The sequence below is a fragment of the Epinephelus lanceolatus genome, chromosome 10 (genome assembly GCF_041903045.1).
Source record: "Epinephelus lanceolatus isolate andai-2023 chromosome 10, ASM4190304v1, whole genome shotgun sequence".
NCBI classification, from domain to species: Eukaryota; Metazoa; Chordata; class Actinopteri; order Perciformes; family Serranidae; genus Epinephelus; species Epinephelus lanceolatus.
This window is the reverse complement of record NC_135743.1, coordinates 26,953,860-26,976,709: the sequence shown is the minus strand read 5'-3', so window position 1 is coordinate 26,976,709 and position 22,850 is coordinate 26,953,860. Positions and strand designations below refer to the sequence as shown.

Sequence of the window (22,850 nt, the reverse complement as noted above, 5' to 3'; positions counted from 1 at the left end):
TATTCTCAACATAACCGCAGTGGGTTTGGAAAGACGCTGCTGAAAGTTGAGGCACTTTGTCTGAGACGGGTGGAAAGCCAAATATTTTCTTTGTTGCTGTTTTGGTAGTGCCCGAGAGTATCTTGAGTAACGCTTAACATTATCACAAACAGTGTCGCACCACTTCCTTGTGATCAAGAAGCACTTGATCCCTTCACTCACTTAATTACGTGAGAAAGTTTGACTCTTGTCCGCAAATGCAAACAAACTGAGTCATTGATATTTGAGTGGAGCCCTTTAAAGTGAATCACGAGGCCATCAATTCTAAATATGCGTACGCTCATGATACTAGCTCATGTGGAAACTGACCATAAAGGGTAAACATTATGAACTACTATCAACTAACCACATATAGACTGAAAAATATCTTTAATATCCAACCAAAAGCCATTATCGTTACTCAATCAGCTTGAGACAGACATCAGTGTTGATGTAAAAGACATAATTGCAGGGATTGGAGTACATAAACACACATACACAGACACAGTGACACACATGTGTGCAGAGACAATGCAGGCACATCCTGGCACGAGTTGTCAACTTGTGGTAAGCAAAGAGGTTGTTAGTGCTGAATGGAACACATTCCCGGTGCCTGTGCCATAACTTGAGCATCTGTGCTTGTGCAACTATGTGAATGACGAGGCCCTGATTGCTACTTCCTCTTTCTCTTCAACCACAGACAAACACTGAGGTTCACTGAAGGTCAATGGGCACTGACTGCATAGTAAACAAATCCGCCCTGAAAGTTATTTCACAAGCCGCTCAGTGTTTAATTAAGGACTAGTGCTTAACTAGTGCTTGTGACACGTAGTGAGGACTGCTTTTTTTGGATTCCCTCCCTGAGGATGACTAAGTGATGATACTGTAGATGTCATGTTGGCGTGTCTTGAATGAACCAACGCATTGTCTCCAAGATATGGCACCACCAAAACACACACCCTATTGTACACTTTACCTGTCAGTTCAGATAAGTGACATCATTTTGTTAGGTAGACTGTGTAGGTTAATTAGATTGGTAGCTAATTTGCTCATTGTCACTTCAAACACAACAGCCGGGTCAGTGAGGACGAGAAGTGTTGTTGTGTGTAAACAAAAAACCTTACAGCAAAACAGTTTCCTTCTATTAGATTTGCTGTGTTGTACGCTCTATTAAAGTCTTACTGATATTCTACAGTTGTTTTTACCAAACTCAACTTGCCAGAAGTTCAGTGACTAAGCCATGATAAATATGGTGAGGGTCCGCACAGTCTGCACACATGTAGACACATGTGCACACACTCACACACATGGAAATGAGATTAGCTTCTTTAGCCTTCACATGACCAATGATTACATTAGGTTGCAGTCACAGGCTGTTACTTAGCACGGCTGGGGTCGCAGGTCAGGAAAACACCCTCACAAGACACATATCAAACATGAGATATACACTCACCAACACATGCAGACAGATGTTATTTCTCTACTCTTCTTTTGAATAGTGTGACTAACACTAGTAGCCTATTCCTGAACTTGATGAAATGGTTGTGAGTATTTCTGTGGTGCAGAGTTCACAGAGTTTTTGGGTGGAACAGGTGCAGCTGGATAAAGTTAGGTGGGAGTATGTTCACTCAAGTGGAGGAGTCCTAAAATGGGTGAATAAGAGATGGCTACCAAAAAAATGAAATTATTTTCCAATTTATAGGAAACAAGGGTGGTAATATCTTTTAATGTCCTATTTGTCAACAACAATGTAATGCTTGCTTCCTGCAATAAAGCATCAACCGATGTCACACTGGTTGCTGTAGGCTGGACAATAGAGAGGACCCTTTCCCTGCCTACAATTTTAGAATGCCTATAAATGTAATTACATGCAACACGTTTCTGAATCATTTACTTGTATTGACTTTCCATTTACAATTCTTCAGCGTGGACAGGTTGTAGTGAAAGGAAAGATAATCTAAAAGCATTTAAAGCATTACTTCTGAAGTCAAGTTTGAAGTTTTGTTCTGACAACACTACACTTGTTTTTCTTTTCATCACTAGGTGGCTTGTTAAAGATGAGGTGCATGTGTGTGTGAGCAGAGTAAAGGGACAGAAACTTGCCAGCATGGACCACACTTAAGGCGGACACCACAGAGCTGATTAAAAAAAAAAAAAAAAAGACAGACAACTTGTAGAAATTAAGGTACAGGACTGGACCAGTAAAGCAGAAGGAGCCACCCACTGGACCACTTAGCACCTGAGTGTATCTAAAGTCAACTGAGGCCTCCACTTCACCTCCTTTCCTCTCTTTCTTCTTCAGGCCACAGCATCTTTTTACTGTGACACTGGTTCAGTGAAGAAATTCTTTTTTTCTAATTCCACCCTCGAGTGGGTCGGAGCAAAGGCTCAGTTATGGAGCACACCTCTGCTCCTTGTTTAATTTCCTTTTCAAGAACACTTCATTACTTCAGCTGCTTCACAACATGGAGCCTTTGACCCAGAACTACAGACAGTGGATGAGAGGAACCATAAGAAAACAGAGGAGAGGATGTGGAAGAGGCAGTAAAAAAGATGGATCCTCTTAATGTGCCAATATGGAGTGGTAAGTATAGACTGTAAACAACAGCTGCCATGTCTGTGGAGGAGAATCAAGCATGCCAATACTTAGCAGCATCCAAACATATTTGGTCTTTGCATAAAACTCTGTATCTATGGTGGCTTCTTCACAATGCAAGCAATATGCTTGATTAAACATTACAGTGTAAGCAACAACCTGGACAGTGTGTCTATTCCACAAACTGACTTACCTAGATTATCAGCTGCAGTGCAGCATAAGGAGTAGGATGGTATCAGAACCACATGGGGAAAGGAAAAGGGAAAAAGATCCAAGTCAACTGAAAGAGTGCCAGCACTTAACACTAATGCATCACCTAAAGCAAGGTGCAGTCTTGTGTGTCTGGATGCTCATTTAAGTATCGCGGGACTTTAAAGCAGTTGCAGTAACTGCCAGTTACATTACTTGCCACTTTGACAATTCAAAAATAAATGCCAAATATTAGCAGGTTTTTTTTTCTACAGATGACATCATCTGATATCAACAGTATCCTAAAAAAATGGTGTTTCAATATCAACAAACAAATAGAAAAATCTGAAAAATGGCATCAGGGTTATTGTTTCTTTCCTAACTGGTACACTGGTCCATTGATCAGTGGATTTAGATTTCACAATGTCTTTCAAAAGAATCGAAATTTGCTGGACAAGTTTAGTAAATCAAAGCAAAATGGGGGGCAACATGACAGCAATGCTAGTGCTAACAAATTGTGTGGTCCATCTTAAGCTTATGCCAGCAGTGTTAACGATTGTCAAAGTCATGCAAACAGCTGAAGGGCAATGACACAAGTCTTACACAACAGTATTAGTAAAGATTACTATTAAAATCTACTGCATAGTAGGAGTAAGAAGAACCCCCACCCTGTTTGTTTTACTTTTTCCTGACCTGAACATCTGTTGACTTTAGGAATGTGAGGCATCCACTGAATCAAACCTGAAACGATCAACATCCCTACACATACTGGAAGCATATTCATCCAATTCCTTTTTTGCGCATGTCATTTTTACTCTAGGTAGTTGAATGCGTATGTAGAGCCCGAGCCAAGAGAACTGCAGAGGGAGAAAGCCCCTGCCCTCTCAGAGACTGTTTACCAAGTAAGGTAATGTTTAGCCTTACTAGATCTGCACAAGTCTAATCAGTAACGACAAACTTCTCCTATACACATCAGTGCTGTCTTATGAAAACCTCATATATACAATTTGGATGTTTTCCAATAAAAGATGGTATTTTCCTTCACAAGTTGTTACTATGGCTTAACCTTTTTATGATTTCAATAATCAGATGTATCTATTAGTCCTTGCAGATAGAGGTCTTAAATCCAGTACAGCAAATCAAACTAAACTAAAATACTCCCAAAGCACAGGTGCACATCGTTTAAGTAAAACTGTTGCTGAGTTGCTGTTTTTCTTTCTTCTGTCCTGATCTACACTTCTTGACACAGCATGCTGACCAAAGATTTCTAAATTTAGCTGCATCGGTGTCCAAAAAAAAAAAAAAAACCCAGAATACCCAGATGATTGATAATTCTCATAGAGGTCAATAAAAAACACATTTTCCTGTGGGCTGGCTTGTGATGGCATATATGGGAAAAGTACTGACTGAGAATTTCATGAAGCCAAGCCTTTTTTTTTACTTTGCTTAAGATATATGTATACAGCTTATCTTTTAGCATGAGGGGCATAAAAGAATCATGTTTCATGCTTTTGATTATGTTGCACACTGATAGAGGATAATAAAAACTTGTTCTTGTTTGCTTGTACACGAACTGAATCTGAAGACATTCTCTGACAGACACTTGACATGGTTATATTTACTGAGTTTAGCAGACAATGCTCATTAAGAATGTGTTTCCAATACTTTGCTAGTTTTAGTCCTGCACAATAAAGATAATAAATCTACTGTATATTGTGTAGTATGACGTTGTTCTGGTTTTCATACTATGTAGTCAAGATTTTACTAGTACAAGATTTAGTTCAAGATTGTTGGCACAAGATTTGTCTCCACTATTATCCAATATAATGTATTTAGCAGTTATTTTGTTAATTAAAATAAAAAATGTTGGCGTTTTTTACCTTTCTTTGCTTTCTTCTGAAGTTTCAATGTGTCCGAGGACTTCTTCTTTATTTCTTGCCGGGCTCTTTTATACTCTGGTTCAGATGGACAAGGGAAAAAACGTAAATGACTGTGTGAAAACTTGAAAACGTGTTGACGTTCAGTTTTTATACACTTAGTCATAATCTGTGGGACAGTAAACAACAAAACAAAAATGGTACAACAACCTAAATGTCAACCTATGCTTAAAGTCATTGTGTGTATTCACACTGACATGAATAACGAGTTTATGATCAGGTTTTTTGGAGTACCTTGTTTATGTTTTGAGCATGTAAACACCATATCCCATTTTAAAAACCTGGATAAGCCCATTCAACCCGTTAATGAGGAACCAGGATACTGGTGCATACAAACATTTAATCAAGGCAATTGAGAGCTGCTGAGTACCTGAACAGGTGCGGCATTAGCCAAGTGACGTAACAAAAATACAAGAAAATGTCAGCTGTGACAGCATCTCACTTCTGGAGCAATGAAGAAAGTGGGTTTTGTCTTTCAGTAATGAGAGAGCCTGCAAATCTTCATCCATTGCTCCCTGTCCTATACACTGTGACAGTGACAGGCTGGCTTCAGTGTGAAGAGCAGTGATATAAGAGTGGCGTGGCTGCTTTCAGGAATATCGTTAGATGAGTGAGAGACAGAGAGAGAGATGCGGATGTGCTCATAGCAGGCAGCTGTTGGCAATTGGAGCCTAACAGAAATTAGCAGCTAGGTTGTAAAGTGATAGCAACTGTATAGTGTAGTGTTTAGTATTTCCTGTCACTCTCATCTCCCATTGTTGGTTTGTTTTTCCAAACATCAGGGCACCTGTGCTAATAAACTTATGTAATCAGTAACCAGATCACTAGTATTGTTCCTGTATACAGGGAATATAAATAGCCTGATTTCTCTGTGCTTATGCAAACATCATATCCTGAGTTGGATCATAACCAGAATAAGCTTCATAAACGGGTTATTCATGTCCATGCAAACACCCTCATAATAATAATAATAACAATAATAATAATAATAAAACAATAATAACATTATACATACATTGGCATTTTACAATGCTTTCAAATGTTAGGGATGTATCATAAGGTCAAATGAATATCTGGATCAGCAAGTTATAGTTATGTATGTGTTCACATTTGTTTGTCTTACCTTTAGCATGGTCCTTGTCCAACGTGTTGACTCCTCTTTTCCACTCCTCCATCTGTTCTTGTAAAGGGTTGATCAGACCCTCCAGGAAGCCCCTGCAAAACACCAGGATAACTTTTTTTTTTTTTTGTAGAGGTTATTTTTAGGGCTTTTTGCCTTTGTTATATTGCAGCTGGAGAGAGACAGGAAAGTTGAGATAGGGAGGGGTAATGACACGCAGCAATGGCCTGATTAGTTAAACATTTAATAAGCAGATATTTAAGACTAACCTTTTCACTCCTGGAATTCATCTAAAACACCAACTCCTTGGGTTTGATATGTATGCAAAATATGTTTTAATCACCAATTATATGGCTGAGCAACCTTATTTTTTAAATGTAAAATACCAGAGCTGCTCTGCAGGGTTTGTCAGTATATCTGTCATGTGATTAGACAGTCGCAGACAGACTGTCAGACATATAAATATCTAGGTCTGGTTTGCCTGTCTGTACGGTCTTGTCTGTCAATCATTAACAGGCAGAGAGAAAGGGAGAAAAACAGACTGAGAGAAGAAAAGGTCTGCCTGTGTCTGACTGTGTCACAGGAGGACGTAAGAAGCTTATGCAGTCATGTCTGTCAATCATTACCCACCTGTGTCCGTCATGTATTTGAGATGTATTTGTGAGTGTGTTGAAGAGGCTGAGAGTGTGAGAGGTAGGCAGCTGCAGGCATGAAACTAAAATTAGATGTCTCCCTCTTGCAGACATTTCTCCAAAGTGTGTGTATGTGTGTGTGTGCCAGTAGGTGGGTGGTGGCCACAGCCCCCCTGTGTACAGCCCCTGCTATGGAGATCCGAGTGGAATCTCTGCTGAAATGCCACCCGAAATTAGAGAGCCCCTTGTCTGTGTCGTGTGTGTGTGTGTGTGTGTGACTACACTGAAACATTATAGATAAGACCAGACAAATCGTCTCTTCCCAGCATTCCGCAACAAGGGCCATCCTCACCCACACATACACAAAATGTCAAGACAAGGAGGATATGGTGAAGTAACAATTTAAATAGAGACCATTTTATTGGAGCTGTACTGTGAGGGAAGCAACTTGGGTCAAAATACACTAACTGTGACTTGATGATATAGGAAACACTATAAAAAGAAATAAACTTTAGATGCTTATCTTTGAACATTTAAAAAAAGCTCTGTATTGTCAAAAATCTAATTATAAGCAAATGTTACCTCACTCCAAACTGGCAGGGTGTGAGTGTGTGTAGAAGGGATGTTTTTGGGACATTAGAACTCCCTGTTAATAATCCCCTTTTAGCTCAGTAATACCACAGTTATGGGGCTTATGGACATGGTAACTCCAATTAAAATCCCAGCTCACACCCAGCCCCTCTTACATCCCAGACAATCATTCATCAAAATTGCAGATGGGACATATCATATCATATCCTGTATGTTAGTAAATGTCAGTAGTACTCTAGTTGAAGAGAGACAAAGAAAGGGTAAAAAATGTGGCTTACATGGAGAACTGTTTTAGTTTAGCTTCTATGCTGCGATGTCGCATACACATCCTGGTCAACGCTGATCCAATGTCTTTGGTCCCACCTGAAAGACATAAAAAAGACAAAAAAAAATTACATATACATGAGCTTTAATGTGGAAATTGCTACAATCATCCACTCATCAACACAACCAAACATCAGATATTAATCAGTATCACTACAACTCATTGGAGAAAGATGGGATATAGAGAAAATAGTGGGGGTCAAACTATACAGAGGAAAATATTCTTTGAATAATAAAAGAGTGCTCAAACACTTGACAATAAGATGAGGGCTAGAAAAGCCAGGGATAAAGGCTAAAGGGCAAATTCACACTGTGATTCAGAATGTAACAAACATATTTCAACTAACTATACTAAGTGACAATAATTTTCATTGATTATAAATAAAGAAATGTATCATATCCGCTTCAGCTACTCAGCCTGCTATAAAATAGGTATCTTAATTTCTCATTTATTTATTTGTATGTGAAAAGATGCAACTACAATTCATTGCACCCCTTGAAGGTTGCTGTACATCTAAAACCTGAATGTAAAGCAGGCTTTGTTTATCATTATGTCATTAGTGTTATCTTTTCCTGATTTTAAAGGCTGCATTACACTAAAATGATGTCATTTTCTGTACACACCAACAGTCAACCCAACAATATTGTCACAATACTGATACTGTGGTGTTTAGTAAAAAAAAAAAATCAGTATACAGTGGTGCTGTTCAAGTATAATGCTGTGCTTTAATTGATTTCCCTCTACACTGAGAGTCTACTGACTGCAGGAGAAAAAAAGTTTCAGGACTTCATAAATAAAACATCTGTAACATGCACTCACTGCCCCACTCTCTGCCCCACTGTGGGAATCAGTGTGAAACATAGTTACGAACTGCACACATATTCAGGTCAAGAGCAGTGAAGGGAAGTTGGAGCTGGAGCCTTGTAAATGTGCTAGAGGCTAATTTCAGTTTCCTTCACACAGGCTAACGAGCTGTCCACTGGAAGGCCTCAGGCTCGACAGCTAAGCAGGGCCCTGGCGTTGATTGACAGAACTATTGTCTGGCTGCTCAGTATGACTGGTGGGTTTCTCTGTGGGGTTTGAGGCACCACTGTGAGTGTGTGCGTGCATGAGAGAGAGAGCGAAGATGGGGGCAGAGAGATCTTGCATGAAACTGTGTGGGGTGCTTGCGACATTCTGTTGAGTGCATGAGAAGCCCAGTGATACTCTCAGTTGCGTGGTTTCGTGTGTGTGTGTGTGTGTGTGTTACAGACAGTTTGATTGTGACGATCTGATGTGAAGTGTGAATCCCCACCAACAGAGCAAGCCATTCTGCTGTCAGCACAGTCCTTGCTGCATGCAGAGACACACACACAGAACTGTCACTCACTCACACTCAGATTCACAACACACACACACACACACACACACACACACACATGTATTTTTCTCCATCAGAGACTGGACAAAACAGTTGAGAAGAGGCTGCTGATTTTGCCTACAACACTCACTCATGATAACTGGAGTGGTATAAAAAAGATCAGGAATAAAATGAATAAACTGACACAAACCTTCAAATTATAACTTTAGTTTCAAATGGTTAGAGTTAATATTCCAACTAAAATGATTAATAAACAACAGATTTGTGAAAATGCTTGCACCAGGACCAGACTCCTCAACACCTTATACTGGTGTGAGATTTTTTTAGAGTTACCCCATGTGAACTGTGAATCTCAGGCTGAGCAGGAGTGGGGAGAAGATGGGTTCAAAGTTTGGAGCATATGTTCTGAATTACTGAACGTCTAAATTCCATGATCATGTGTGAAGAAATGTTGAGTGGATAAAGTGTTTTCTTGTGTGTGTTTCTAAGTTTAAATAAGTTTCATAGATATTTGATGTCAGTTTTGCAAGATGTGGCCCTATTAGACAAGTTCTCTGCTTCTGTCTCTTTGTGGCTGCCTGTGGCTGCCAGACTGAATCAGTTCAACACAGTGGCAAAATATCTACCCTTTGCTCTACTCCAAAACTAAACCAGTGGAACAGCATCTGTACTTTTAAGTCTCAGCTGCTCACTGTGCTTTGCAGAAACAAAATGTAACACAAAGACAGCGTCACAGTGAATTAAGCTGTTCTAGATGTTTAATTACAACTTTCTGAAACATTTCAACAAAACAAAATTTAATGTCAGTCCCACTGAGCCCACTATGACCTCAGTTTTTCCCTCTATCCATTCATTTATCCATTCCACTTTCACTGTGCATGCTTGTTATTGCAGAGGGTGTGGCTACTACATGCCATAAAAGACCTTTCTGTTATACAACACCATAATTCCCATTCATTCCTGCGTGGACTTGTTTAGTCATCCTATCCATCCATCCCTCTGCCCATCTCACCCTTACTATGAGTACTTGTTATTCTAAAAGGGTGTGGCTGATAGATGCCACAGTGCCACAAGGAGGCCACGCTGCCAAAAGAAAAAAAAAAAAAGTAGGTTTCAGTGCTGCAAACGTTTTTCATTTGGCTATTACTGTAGAGTCATGTAGCAAATGCTTTCAAAAGAAGAGCTTCAGTTGTTCATTCATCTGCCAATACCCACCTACACACCCACCAAAATCTGCTCTTGGCTATATACACAGGTGTGCCGTTATGGGTGTGATAAAAAGATTAAACTCCAGCTCACACTTAAGTCAGATTTTGTAAGATTATTGCAATACCTCCATTTAAAACATTTTTTTTAAAAAATTCTAAAGGCAGTGAGTTTCTCTGGATGGCACACTTCCTTTCACCAGGTCGTATTTGAAAGAGACAGAAATTTGTCTGCAGACGTTAGAGTTGCTCAAGACATGGGTATGGCAAAAGAGCTCCTCCCATGCCAAGAGCATAAACGGGCAGAAATAAGAATTAACTGAGCCTTGCAACTAAAATGACAACACCATGGCAGCATGATAATTATGATAAGGTCTTTTGTTAAGCTAAAACACTTCAGCAATACCACATACTCCACATGTGAAATAGACTTTTTGCTTCCACAGCAGGTAGCAGCCATGACTGACAGTTACCAAGGAAACTGTGTATGTGTGCGCCTGTAACAGTGTTACGAGGTTAGGCCCCTTTAGTTTTCTGCCATGTATAAAGTCAGTGACCTGTCATACCCTTTAGGAAGCATATTCACACACATACCCTACACATGCACTCCAATATAATGCACAGTACAGCAGCGTGTGGTTGTACTGATTCAATGTCTTTGCACGTTTTTGCCATATTGTGATATTATTTTTAAAAAAAATACAATTCTCATTAATCATGATATCGATTTCAACCATATCGCCAACCACAAGCCCACACATGACATGCAGTCAGAGAAGTGTTAAGGGTTAGGGTGCTGGCCAAAAGTGGATATCAGGCCAATCTGCCCTGTTTGTGGAAAGTCGCTCTGTTGCTCTCAGGATAAAGTGGCTGCTAACACACATCGTCTACTTTGTCTAGCACCGAGTGACCCCTGGATAGAAATAGCTCCATTGGCAGCACCAGTTGTCTACCACACACACACAGACACGCACAAAAGCAAGCTTCGATTGCTTCAGTGCATGGCCAGACCGCTGCCGTGTGTTCGTGTGTGTGTGTGTGTAGTGGCATAGCTGGCTGTCAGTAGAAATAGCTGCTGTGTGACACGGTTGTTTTGGAGGCTTGTAATTATCCCTGCACCACCAACACTTAACCAGTCAATAACACACACATACACTATAGCACCATAAGCTTGTCTTTTTGGCGCATCAGTGTACAAACGATGCTTAACTGATGCCTTTGTTCAAACCTAGTGACCCAGGAGGCAGCACGAGAAACTTCAAGAAATTTTAATGGTTCACAGTATTTCTGGTCCACACAGGATTTAGGTAGCATTCCAAAAAACACCAACCTTATCAGACCTAACCAATTACTATTGTCCCATAGTAAAGGGTAGACAGTATAAAGTCAATGGACTGTCTTGCAGCTGTTCATCAGTTCTCTCTGTATCAGGTTGTAAAACCAACAAACCACTACTTTTCATTTATGTCCTACAAAGACTTTTTCTCTTGGTCTGTGATATTACAGCTTTCTGTGGGAACTACAGTTTCAATAGTCATAGGACATTTGTGACAGAGGTGATAGTTTTCTGTCAGTGTGTGTGTGTCTATGTGTGTGACATTTTGATGTCGAGCTGCCAAGTCTGTCTCTGTCCTCAACCCCCTTCCAGACTGTTCCTGGGAATGTCACACTGTGCTGACGCAGTGTGTGTGTGTGTGTGTGTGTGTGTGTGGTTTTATGCATTTTGTAAGAAAGCAGATAAAGGACTTTAAAAGGGCAGTAGATAAAAAGGTTAATGTATTGATAAAATGCAGCAAAAAGGGATTCTTTCATTTAACTAGCGCTCATAATGATGTGTAGCCTCTTGGTCCATGGTTAAGACATCCTGTGTGAGAAACCACTGTTTATTTTTGGCTAGTCTTGTAATTAATTCACTTGGTAAATAACCATAAATACAGGTGGAACAGGAGTACCATGAACCATGTTCACACAACTCTGACTCTCACATAGCACACCTTTATTGTTATTACATAGTGGGACTTTGCTTCTACCTTGGGCTGTAGCGCACTTAACTCTCTCTATGTATCCCAAATTGCCAACTATCCAGCCTAAAATTTCTGACTTATTGCTAAGTTTCTTTAACCTGTCATACTTAGAATACACCTTAATTTATTAAAATGATACACCAGTCTAAAAAGGTACTCATGTAGAGCCTACAGTTTGTGCTTTCTGCTAAACACACTAAAGAAAGTGTGAACACACTTGGCCAGTCTGAACCTTTACACAGATCTCAGCTTGTCATTAGAGAACAGAGGGAAATCTGATATGAAGAGAGAAATAGGAGTGATTTAGGGAGGAGTACAGAAGGAAGAAGGGAGAGAAGAAAGGTAAAAGTTAAAAAAAATACATTCATATACAAGGCAGAAGAGAAACAGAGAGAGGAGGAGGAATAGCACTTAAAGGCAAAAGGGGAGAAGGAGAAATAAAGAAAGAGAGAGGGAGTGGGATTTGGTTGGGGTAATTTTGACATGAAGATCAGAGAGGCTTGCTAGCTAAAAACCAACTTTGTATGGGCACCAGATGGTCGCTGTTAACCACGGGCCAGTGGTTACACTGATAAGAGACTGGAGACCATACAGCTGGATACACACACATGCACTTACCCAGCTGGACAGAGGTAAGGAGATCTGTTCACCAGCTAATTAGAGAGCTGGAGAAAACACTAAGGCTATATCTACACTACGCTGGCTATATTTAGGAATGCATCTTTTCCTCTTCATGTTGGGCTCCAATCGAACAAAGCTGGGAGGAAAATGAGCAGTGGCATGTTTCCAAAATAATGATGCGTGTTTGCATGGCTGCGTGTTATCTAGCAGTAATGTTAAGAAGCCAAGTTTCCATTGCCTCCAGCTAATAAAGGTGATAACACAAAGCTGCTGTCATTAATCTGTTTTGGCTGTCTTGTCAGACCACTTTGTGAGCAACAACTGGTAATCACATTGACAGTTTTACTGTCAATGTGCAAGAATTACAGTAGGCACAGGTGGAGTTAAGTCAAATCTCTGACTTAAACCATTCCAGGTGTTAGGAATCAGAGCAAATTCAATGGGAAGAACCAATGTAAGTGATCATGGAGAGAAGAATGGCCCCAGAATAAAGTTTTAACATGCTGAGACTCTGCAGAGTGAACAGGCTGACTGTCCCACTTCTTATTAGAAAATAGTTATGCCTTACAGTTATTGTTTGTTGCAGCTGTGGAGACAGGAAGAATAGATTTCGCAATTTTATATTGTTTTGGTGTTTCAGTGTTGATGAAGTAATGTAAGAATTGACTTTTTAATCTAATAAATATAATGTAATTTCTTTAATAGTCACTACTTTTTGTAAACAAACCATTAAAAAATAACCTCTTGTTCTGTATGGCAAAAAACTACTGAAGTGCTTTACTGTCTTCGTAAGATCTGAATCATCATTTACAGATTCTTAGCATGATGTCTTTGAAAACATACCACACACACATACACACACACACACACACTAGCTGAGCAGTTGGCATGCCCAGATGGAGCCACCCACATAGCACAGAAACAGGCTAGGATTTCATTCATTGATTTATATTTCTGCTCTGTCAGTCTGGTAGCCCACTGTAAGTCTACAATTACATTTTTCAATAAAACAATAAAATAAGTGGCGGATGTGACTACTTTTAATGAATCTGGAACCTGAGGGCAGTTGGAATAAAGTCTAAATGATCAACCAAAAATGATCTCTAAATCTACCATACTATTCATACCAGGTAAAGGGGTTAAGTAAGGAGGTATGTGGGGATAGTATCTGCATGGTCTGCAAGGTTAACGGCTTATTATAGTCTGCTCTGATGGCTGCCCTTGCCTCCTTGAGAACCATCTCACCTCTTCATTCATCAATAGCTGATGACAGAAAGTCAGCTCACCTTGTCTACCCACACACACACACACACACAAATGCACACACATACACTTGACAGTCAGCAAGTCTGGCCTCAATGGGCACCAACACATGCAAACGTGTGGGCGAGCAAACACACACGCACCTGCTGCAGTGTGACCAGCGCTGACACACAAAAAACTCTGGACTGTCTGACTACAGCTCCCAACAGCTGTTATCCACAGACAGGAGAAGGGAAGAAGAAGAAGATAGAGAGAGAGAGGAAGAGAAGATGAGCAGGCAGAAGAGGTGTTGAAAGAGAGGAGGAGCAGGAGAGAGAATATAATGATGAGGACTATTTTCAGATAATGTAAAAAAGTATACAGCTGGAAAAAAAGGTTTTCCTGTTCTGGGACATAGTTAAGTTGATTTGTATACTGGAAATAACATTATTCTTAGTTATATGAAGGTCTCAAAATTGAAGAATTTCATGGTGAAATCTGAATTTACTTTGTGTTGTAGCAACCAGTCAAGCATTATCTGGTTTTATTTAGACATACACACTAGTGAGGACTGTAAACTACTAGCCATTATACATTTTAACAGCCCCTTTGCTTACTTCATAGCACCATATGCACTGAACACTGACAGGAGATAAAAAATGGAGGCAGGGCTGGGATCATTAGCCAGGTACAAACCCATGACGCTGTTTGCCACTGGTTTGCATCAGAGTAAAATGAGTCATAAAACAACTGCCGGTTGACGTCTGAGCGTCTTTGTGCAGACTGTGAATGACAGCAGGATGTGTGGCTCAGTGACAATATTCATCAACACTGGCAACGGACCAACAATGAAGCAGATCGTGATACGGACTGCAATTCTACAAAGATATTCACAGTCTGTATTCTTTTAAAGAACCAATAGAGAAAACTGTAGTATGTGTGTCAGTGTGCCACTGCAATGCAGTGAAATGCATCCTGAATAGTAATGCATGAGACCCTCTCCTTTACATTACTCTCCTCTCCTGAAGGCTGTATCTCCTCCTGTCTCCTCTTCCCTCTCCTCCCTATCTGCTATGATCTTGTTTCTTCTTTCCCTCTGCTGCCCTTCCAGTGTCCTCTACTATTCCCATCCCATCCCTTACTTTCTCTGTCTTCCAACTCACTTGCCTTCTTTCTCTCTTTACACTGCCTTTTCCACTCCTTCACTCTATCTGTCATCTCAATATTGGCGAGGAAATTACCAGCAGCATAAAAATTTATTACAAGGACAAATGAGTTATGTATACAGAGATGATCTAGAGATGTAGTGCTTTCAAAGAAACATAACTGTTTGGGTCTGATGTACACTATATAGAGCCGAGGCTGGTAACAATAAGTGTGTCAGTGTGCCACTCTAGAGCTGCACCCTGAATACTAATGAGCGCTGTACAAAATTCCTGCTAAACTTTACAGCGTTGACATAATGCTTTTTTAAAATGTGTCGTGAAGAGCGGGAGAGGGAGGCAGCAAAGACAGGGGAATGTAGGAAAAGGTATATATGTTGACTTTATTGTTAAAAACTTGGATGCGAATTAGTGAGGAGGGCAGAAGATATAGGGGGGGGGACAGAGACTACAGATGACAAAGAGGAGTCATTTGAGTGCGACAGTATGGCACCTCCGTGTGGTTCTGCAGTGTGAATGCTAACGAAGTCTCGAGGCCACAGATAAACAAGAAAAGATAGCCGACAAATGCACCCATTGCTCTGTGCATCTCTCTCTCTTTCTCATTTGGATGCCTACAGAACTACTGTATCTCTGCATCCCTCCTCTGTCACTCTCCCCCCTTTCACCGTTTCTGTTTCACAGCACTGTGGTCTGAATGGAGACTAAAGCAATGGATGGGAACCAATTAAGATAACAAGAATGCATTGGTCTCGTCTACAAAATGCCACCATCATTTCTCCTGTCACACTCTGTGGTGCACTGTGCGAGTTATTTCTCATCTTGCACATTTGCTGCACATTCAGTCCTTATTTACGGAGAGAAGGTGATTTCCATTTGCCCAATACATCATCATTAGTACTATCAACATTCTGCATCTACGATCTGTCCCATGATATAGGCACTACATCTAGCACGTCTTGGGGCGCCAACATCAAAACATTTTCTCTATTAGATTATTTTGTGCCTACTGTTAGACTGCTGCTGTTTTGTAATTGTAGTCAAACACATTTGGTTGCAGCTGTGAAATAAAATCAGTGTGGATTTAAGTGTGGTTAGGAGGTGTTACATACTTCAGTTTTAATTGTTTTTGAGGACATTCATGTTCCTTTTCATAGATATAGTCCCAGATTTTAAGGATGATTCTAAGTGAGCAGGTGTTTCATTTTCTGAATAATACACTGATGGCAGAAAAGCCCCCAAAATAAGACCTAAATGAGGATGGTTGCAGTACAGGCTTCACACAAGAAGGAGCCAGATGTCTGCTGATGTCTACAGCATGGGTCACAGTGTTCAATCAGAGAAATTAAACAGCACGACACTTCTGCCTGGAGACTATTAAGAAGAAGAGTACTGCATGGTAGTTTGATCTCTAGGATTCGCAAGCCGCACAAGGAGGAGTACAAGAGAATAGTATCAGGGTGGTCTCTAGACAGAGAGAGCTAGCAAACAGTCTCCAGGCAGACTTGATATGGTAATTTATGCTAACTGGCTTACTGTACTCTTACAGTGCTATGTCATAACTGCACATGTTGGCTGCAGCTACAGATTGCAATGCAAATGTAGGTCATGGAGGAATTGCACCCCCTCCCCTTTATTCTACTGTATTCCTTTGATTTCTTCTTTTAAGCCGTTCTCTCTCTGATCTAGTTCTCTATTGTGCGCTCCGATCTTTCTGTGCTCGGTTTAGTTTTCTCTCTTTCTGGTTTCTTTCTGCACTGGCTTAGTCCTCTGCTCCCACCCCTCGGCTCTGATGTCTCCAAATGTAGTACCATAATGTTAACATGGTGCCTGAGTTAATCCAGTCGGTAAGCATTTGGGAAGTTCAATGTGCAGTCAAAGTCAGGACAGAAATAAATGCTCAAAGAGAAATGGAGAATGTCCCATGAGAAAGTGCATGATGGAAATACAGCATTTTGTTGCATCCTTGCAAATGCCATCTCTAGTGATTGAATACTGAGAAATGCTTCACAGTGTTGTCTCGAGAGAAACTACTTCACTCATTTCAATAATAAAAAGCCTCCACAGCCCCTTCCGTCTTAATGTTTCCCACATAAAGTAACAGGAAGTTAACATCTGATCAACACTATGTCGTTAGAGCTGCATGTTTAGGGGAACAGTCAGAATGATGGATTAAGTGTATTAAGGCAAAATGTACGATCTCTGCTATGTGTAAGTGCACAAGCGTTTGATGTAAGGCTAAATCTGTGACCACAATATAAATCACCACAAGTGCCATTTTATTTCCGCCTCATTACCATTCAATGCATCAAATGTGTCGCAAACAAATAACCCCTCAAAATCATCACTTGTTGTAACAGAACTACCAATATGGGGCTTCATGCACTCACAGCCAGTGTTTGCATATTGTTCCACACAGCACGTAACAGCTCAACAGCAGCTATGAGTCCGCTGCCCAGAATCTATGCAATTAAAGCCCCCAATGAGGGGGTTTAAGCATGTCATAAGATGACCAGAGTGAGAGAGAGAGAGAGAGAGAGAGAGAGAGAGAGAGAGAATGAGAGAGAGAATAGATTACCCTAGAGCCCACTCTTGCTCTTTTCTGGGCTCTGGTGCCCCAATTTTTCTCTAATCTTCCTTTCTGGTGTGACACACATTCCACAGACAGATAGACAGAAAGGATTTACTAGGATCTCTACCAGTGAACTAAATTCACTGCTTTTTGGTTTAGGGTATGCAGAACAGAGAAGCAGTGGCAGTAGTAACTGCAACTTACAACAATTAAATCAAGAAACCCAATCAACATAAGGCAACATTAAAGCACTTTTGGACAAATGAGACAGGAGTATGGACTTGCATCACGTCAGCATATGATCACAACGTGCAAAAAGTCTGATGCCATGGTTAATCATTCACAGTGAAGAGGACAGAGGTTCCTATTTCCACTGCAATAACTGTGTGCAACACAAACAACTGAATAAACTAAGGTCTGAGTCATGGGGTCTGAGTCACGTTCGTCTCCTTGTATGCAGGACTTAAGTCACAGCCAAAGTCCACTGCTTTATTCTCACAGTTTAAATTGCAATTCTGTAATTCTTTACACTGTGACCACAGCAGAAATCTCAGGTCAGGTTTTAGGTGCAAATGGGTCTCAACACCACAGCAGAATAAAATAAATACAACTACAACAATATTAGCAATAGAAAAAGAATGTTACAGCATGCATGTGTTAATCATACAGAGAGAAACTGGTAATTCAAGTAAGGAGGGTGGAGAGCCACATTCATACCGATAATTAAGACCTTGTAGGCACATGCTCTTGAAAAAAGCCTGTAGAACCGATTCAGTGCTCAATACTGTCAATACTCCATCTGGGGGCTTATGCAAGAGGTTTACTTGGGAGCGACATTTCTGAAGATATTACGACATAAGTCACAATGCAGTTTTGGTATGGGTGTGAATAAGGAGCGGCACTGTATTCTCTCCTGCGTAAGAGCCCAAGGCCATGTATGGAATGTTTCATTGACGAATAAATGTATCTTACATTTATTCAGATGTATATCATTCAATCACTTTTCTACATTTCACAGCAAAATGCCTTACTATAGAAATTGCTGTTTATAGCTGTAATATTGTAATAGCAAACACCATCTGGTATCTAATAACTGGGGTGTTTGCACAGACAACTGTGTGTACTAAATACACAATAGGCTACAAGCAAGTTCCCATGTATTACTGCCAAAAGCTAAACAACATTAATCAGTATAGTAATAGATAGGACATCTACAACCATGACAACACCTTCTACACTTCTACGCAGAACATATTCACCATCCATAAGCTGTTTGCAAATAGGAGGAAATGATGCAAGACAGAAAGCAAAGATGGGAAAAACTTCTGTTGTATAATTAACAGACACATGACAGCAATGAAAATCAGGCTCTAGCCTAACTTGCCACTTCCTTGAAACCAAACAGGGTATCAAAAATATCTACAAAACTTGGCTTTTCACCTCCTGCACTCAGAATGTGCCGGTGCCCTTCCCTTTCCCTGTGGGGAGAGAGACTGGGAGGCCTCTAGTCTGGGAGACACTGGCGATAATTTAAACCAGACACACACACACACACACACACACACTAGAGAGACTGAACTGTTTGTCAGTAAAACACAACACTGCCTTGTTTGCAATAATGACCACCAGATTACATCTACCATGTGTGTGTCTGAGCCTTTACATGCATATTTGTGTGTGCATGTGTGTGCTTGTATATGTGTGTAAGAGCCCTCTATGCTGTCAAAAGAGTTAGCGAGGGGACATTCTCCACCCCAGTGTCACCCCACATCCATCCGTCCACCCGCCCCCGCTCGCACACACATATACGCGCTCTTCACACAAACAGATCATTCATTGGGAGTGTTTTATGAAGTGTCTATGGGACGATGGGGAACAATCCACACACTGAAAGCTCAACCCGCTGACTGAGTAACTTAAATAGACTGAACTTAAACCATTACTTATCCATCTATCAACCCATACAATGGCTGTATTATCTCACACACTCAATGTTAAACTCACACCTATTAGATCTATTTAAAGAGCCGCATGCTTCAGCACATTTTGCCACACATTTCCTGATATCATTTTTTCCCTAAATTAGCTTAAAATGATTGCATATAGAAATATGTATGTGTGAGTATGAGGTCACTTTATCTTATTCTAAAAGAATTAAGTTTTTTCAGTGACTGGAAAGGACTGAATGAGGCAACACTTCATCCAAGTTCACCTTCAGTTGCCATGCTGCAGCAGATGGCTCACCTGCCCACTAACACTGCAACAAGCTGATGACGGCATCCCACTGTGCATGTGTGTTTCCGTCTCTGAGCCTTTATGCAAATGTGTGCTGTTGTAGTCTGTTCTCAAGTATGACACATCAAATACTGGAAAATCTGAGCATGTAAACACACCTTATACTTCTCTTACTTCCTAATGCAACCTAGCTCTTACTCTCCTCTGTCTCTGCCCACCTCTATCTTCCCATATTTCTCTGTCCTTGAGAGGAGTTTCAACTGAGCAGAAAGTTCCTGAGGATAAACAGAAAATGGCTCGGTGTTGCTGTCACAGAACGGCTGTGTGTACACCTGGCCTCGACAGCCTGGACACAGACAGGAGGTGCGGGTGTAGATACAGAGGAGTGGAGGACACGGAGAAAGAGATAAAATGAAAAGAGAAAAAGAGTGAAGGTGAGAGTGAGAGAGAAGGAAGGGACAGAGGAAATCAGACAGGCAACCTTACATGACTTTGCTTCGTGGGAAAGTGCTCAAATATTTATAAAAGTGGAAATGGGAAACAAATTACATGTCAACACGTAATTTTCTGACTGCAGGGATTGTCAAACTCAGATCACTTCATTTAGAGCCAAACTTTTCAGACACAAAGTTCTCATTAGGCCAGATTAATCTTCCTCTGAGTCATTCAGTATTTTGGCTCTAATCAAGGCCTTGGGAGGGCAGCTCTCTGAGTGTAAGCTTAACCACCTCTGTGAACTCCAGAGTGAGTCTTTAAGCATGTGCGTGGAGGTACAGAACAAAAGCAGACTGTGTTGGGTGACAGCATGGCTGCTGAGATGTGGTCTTAACTTTTACAGAGAGGGAAACCTAAAATTAGCACACACATTCACAACCAATACACTTGTGAACTGGACACAAAAAAGACACACAGGCCAATGCTTTCAGGTAAACAAATTAGTATATGCACACAGAGTCAGCAGACAGACGCGATTACACACACTCCAGAGTCTAGACTAGCTTGGTTGCCCTCAGTTTCTCAGAAACATACACACCCACAGAGAGAAGAGATGTTATCAGCCCAGGGTTTTCTAATCACTTTATATAAGTAGTGAACATTTAGGAAATGTCAACAACTGACAATGAATCATCCATCAAGAATTACTGGGATTTAAAGGTGCACAAACACAACAAGAACTTGGTTGTTTACCAATGTACTTGTCTGCTGCTGTGTGTTTCATGGACAGTGACAAAAATAAATGATTAGCATTTAGGCCACCGATGTCAGGTTTCACATTAGCACAGGATTTACAATTGCTTAAGGCCAGATTCAAATTAGACAACAGGATCCAATGTGACTTTCCCAGAAAGAAAATATAATCTTAAGACAAGTCCACCAATGCAGAAAGGAGTATCAATATGGCAACGTGCTTAATAAGCGCCTATCAAACCCCCTCACACGGTGTTAAATTCATTTGCCAAAGAAATGTGTATTGAATTTGGCTTTGCATGCATGTCAGATGTTCCAAATCCAAAGCTCACTGGTCTAACCGGGTTTATGTTTAAACAAAAACAGAGAGCAAACAGCGCTAACACCCACCAACACTTGTGTGGACACACACTGCATGCACGCATAGTCAAGTGCACAGAGGATTCTCTGATTCTTTTCTGGGTCAAACACACTCAAAGGTGTTTGGCCTACTCTCCTCCGTGTCTAGAAAACATATGCATTCCCTTTCTGTCTCTCTTTTGGAGAGCAAGTATCTTATGTCTTATCCTTTTTGTTCCACACATTCACAGAAAAACAAACACTCACACTTCTGTGTCCCTCAACTCAATGATAAGGGCATATTGGAGCCTAACTCTAAATTTGCAAAGTCAATGGGCAGATGTTCGTATTAGAGCAGATGGTTGCGGCTACATTTTTCAAAGACTCGTTCTTGTATTTTCTCTGTTAATGTGTTTTATAGCACAAACGAAATGGCATAGCAAATGAGTCTATACCATGTGACATGACAAAAGAGTTTGACCCATAAATTCTCAAACAGCAGAAATAAAGACCAGCATTAAATCAGCCTGAGGAATCCATTGTCCGCGCATTCAAGAGGGGCAGAGATCATTTTGAGCATTTTAGTCTGTATGATTGAAACTTTGCTTATGCTGTGTTCGTTTATGTGTGCATGTGTATACAAGGGTGTGCAAGCTTGAATTAATCTGTGAGTCTATGCGTGAGTCTGTGTATTTGACCCATTAACTGTTTTAATTGCTGGTTCCAGTGATCTGTAAGTTTTCCCAGGATGAGGTCAGGGCTAACAGAGGAGAACAGAGGGTGGATTGAGAGGCACGAGCTTGTCCAGGGGATGGGATCTAAGTCTGGACTGGACAGAGGACAGGAAATGTACACGGCCAGGCTGGGCTTGGACTGAAACTGGAAAAGAGGACAGAGCGCTGTCAGAGAGGGCATTGAGACAGTGGGTTAGTTCAGGATCTAAGACTGCTCTGTAACAGAGGCCAAGCCATGAACTGAGAGGGGCCTGATTTTTTTTTTTTGTGGAGCTGTATGGGGGTCTGTCTATCACACAGAGCCTGCTTAGTAAAGTGAACAAAATACAGACGAATTAGAATAAAGTCTGTTTCACTAAATTTCAATTTCACTTCTGTCTAGGAGGATGTCAAGTCAAAGTACATCTGCATTCAGGTAAAACTTGCTGGATTATCAAGAATTACTGTGAGCAGTTCAAAAGCAAAAGGGCATTATGTCAACTTATTTCAGACTGGATCGCTTCTTTACTTTGACTAATGTAGGCTGGATGAGTGCTAGTTCACAGTAATTATATGGCCCAGCGTCACTCAGTATAAGGGGATCAGAACAGAGGCCTCATTGAGGAACCACTAGGGCATACATACTCACACATACACACAAGAATATGTGTAGCATGTGCTTGCCTATACGTACACATGCACCACCGAGCTCAAATCCCAGCACCCACATGACAACCGACAAACACACATTATTTAAGTCATCTATACAAATTACTAACC

General features: G+C 40.7%; 1 protein-coding gene across 9 annotated transcripts in view; it reads right to left on the bottom strand.

The window, feature by feature from the left end:
• The window catches only part of LOC117265748 (protein MTSS 1-like), a 51,000-nt gene that overhangs the window by 10,071 nt on the left and 18,079 nt on the right, over positions 1-22,850 (bottom strand). For 5 of the 9 annotated variants that reach the window (XM_033640417.2, XM_033640423.2, XM_033640420.2 and 2 more), the window contains exons 4-7: positions 7,362-7,446; positions 5,864-5,955; positions 4,684-4,758; positions 2,808-2,819 (exon numbers count right to left, since the gene is read on the bottom strand). In XM_033640417.2, the coding sequence (XP_033496308.1) occupies positions 2,808-2,819; positions 4,684-4,758; positions 5,864-5,955; positions 7,362-7,446 (264 nt within the window). The remainder of the gene's footprint in view (positions 1-2,807; positions 2,820-4,683; positions 4,759-5,863; positions 5,956-7,361; positions 7,447-22,850) is intronic. The other 4 variants (XM_033640419.2, XM_078171899.1, XM_033640422.2 and 1 more) reach the window with 1 other exon arrangement.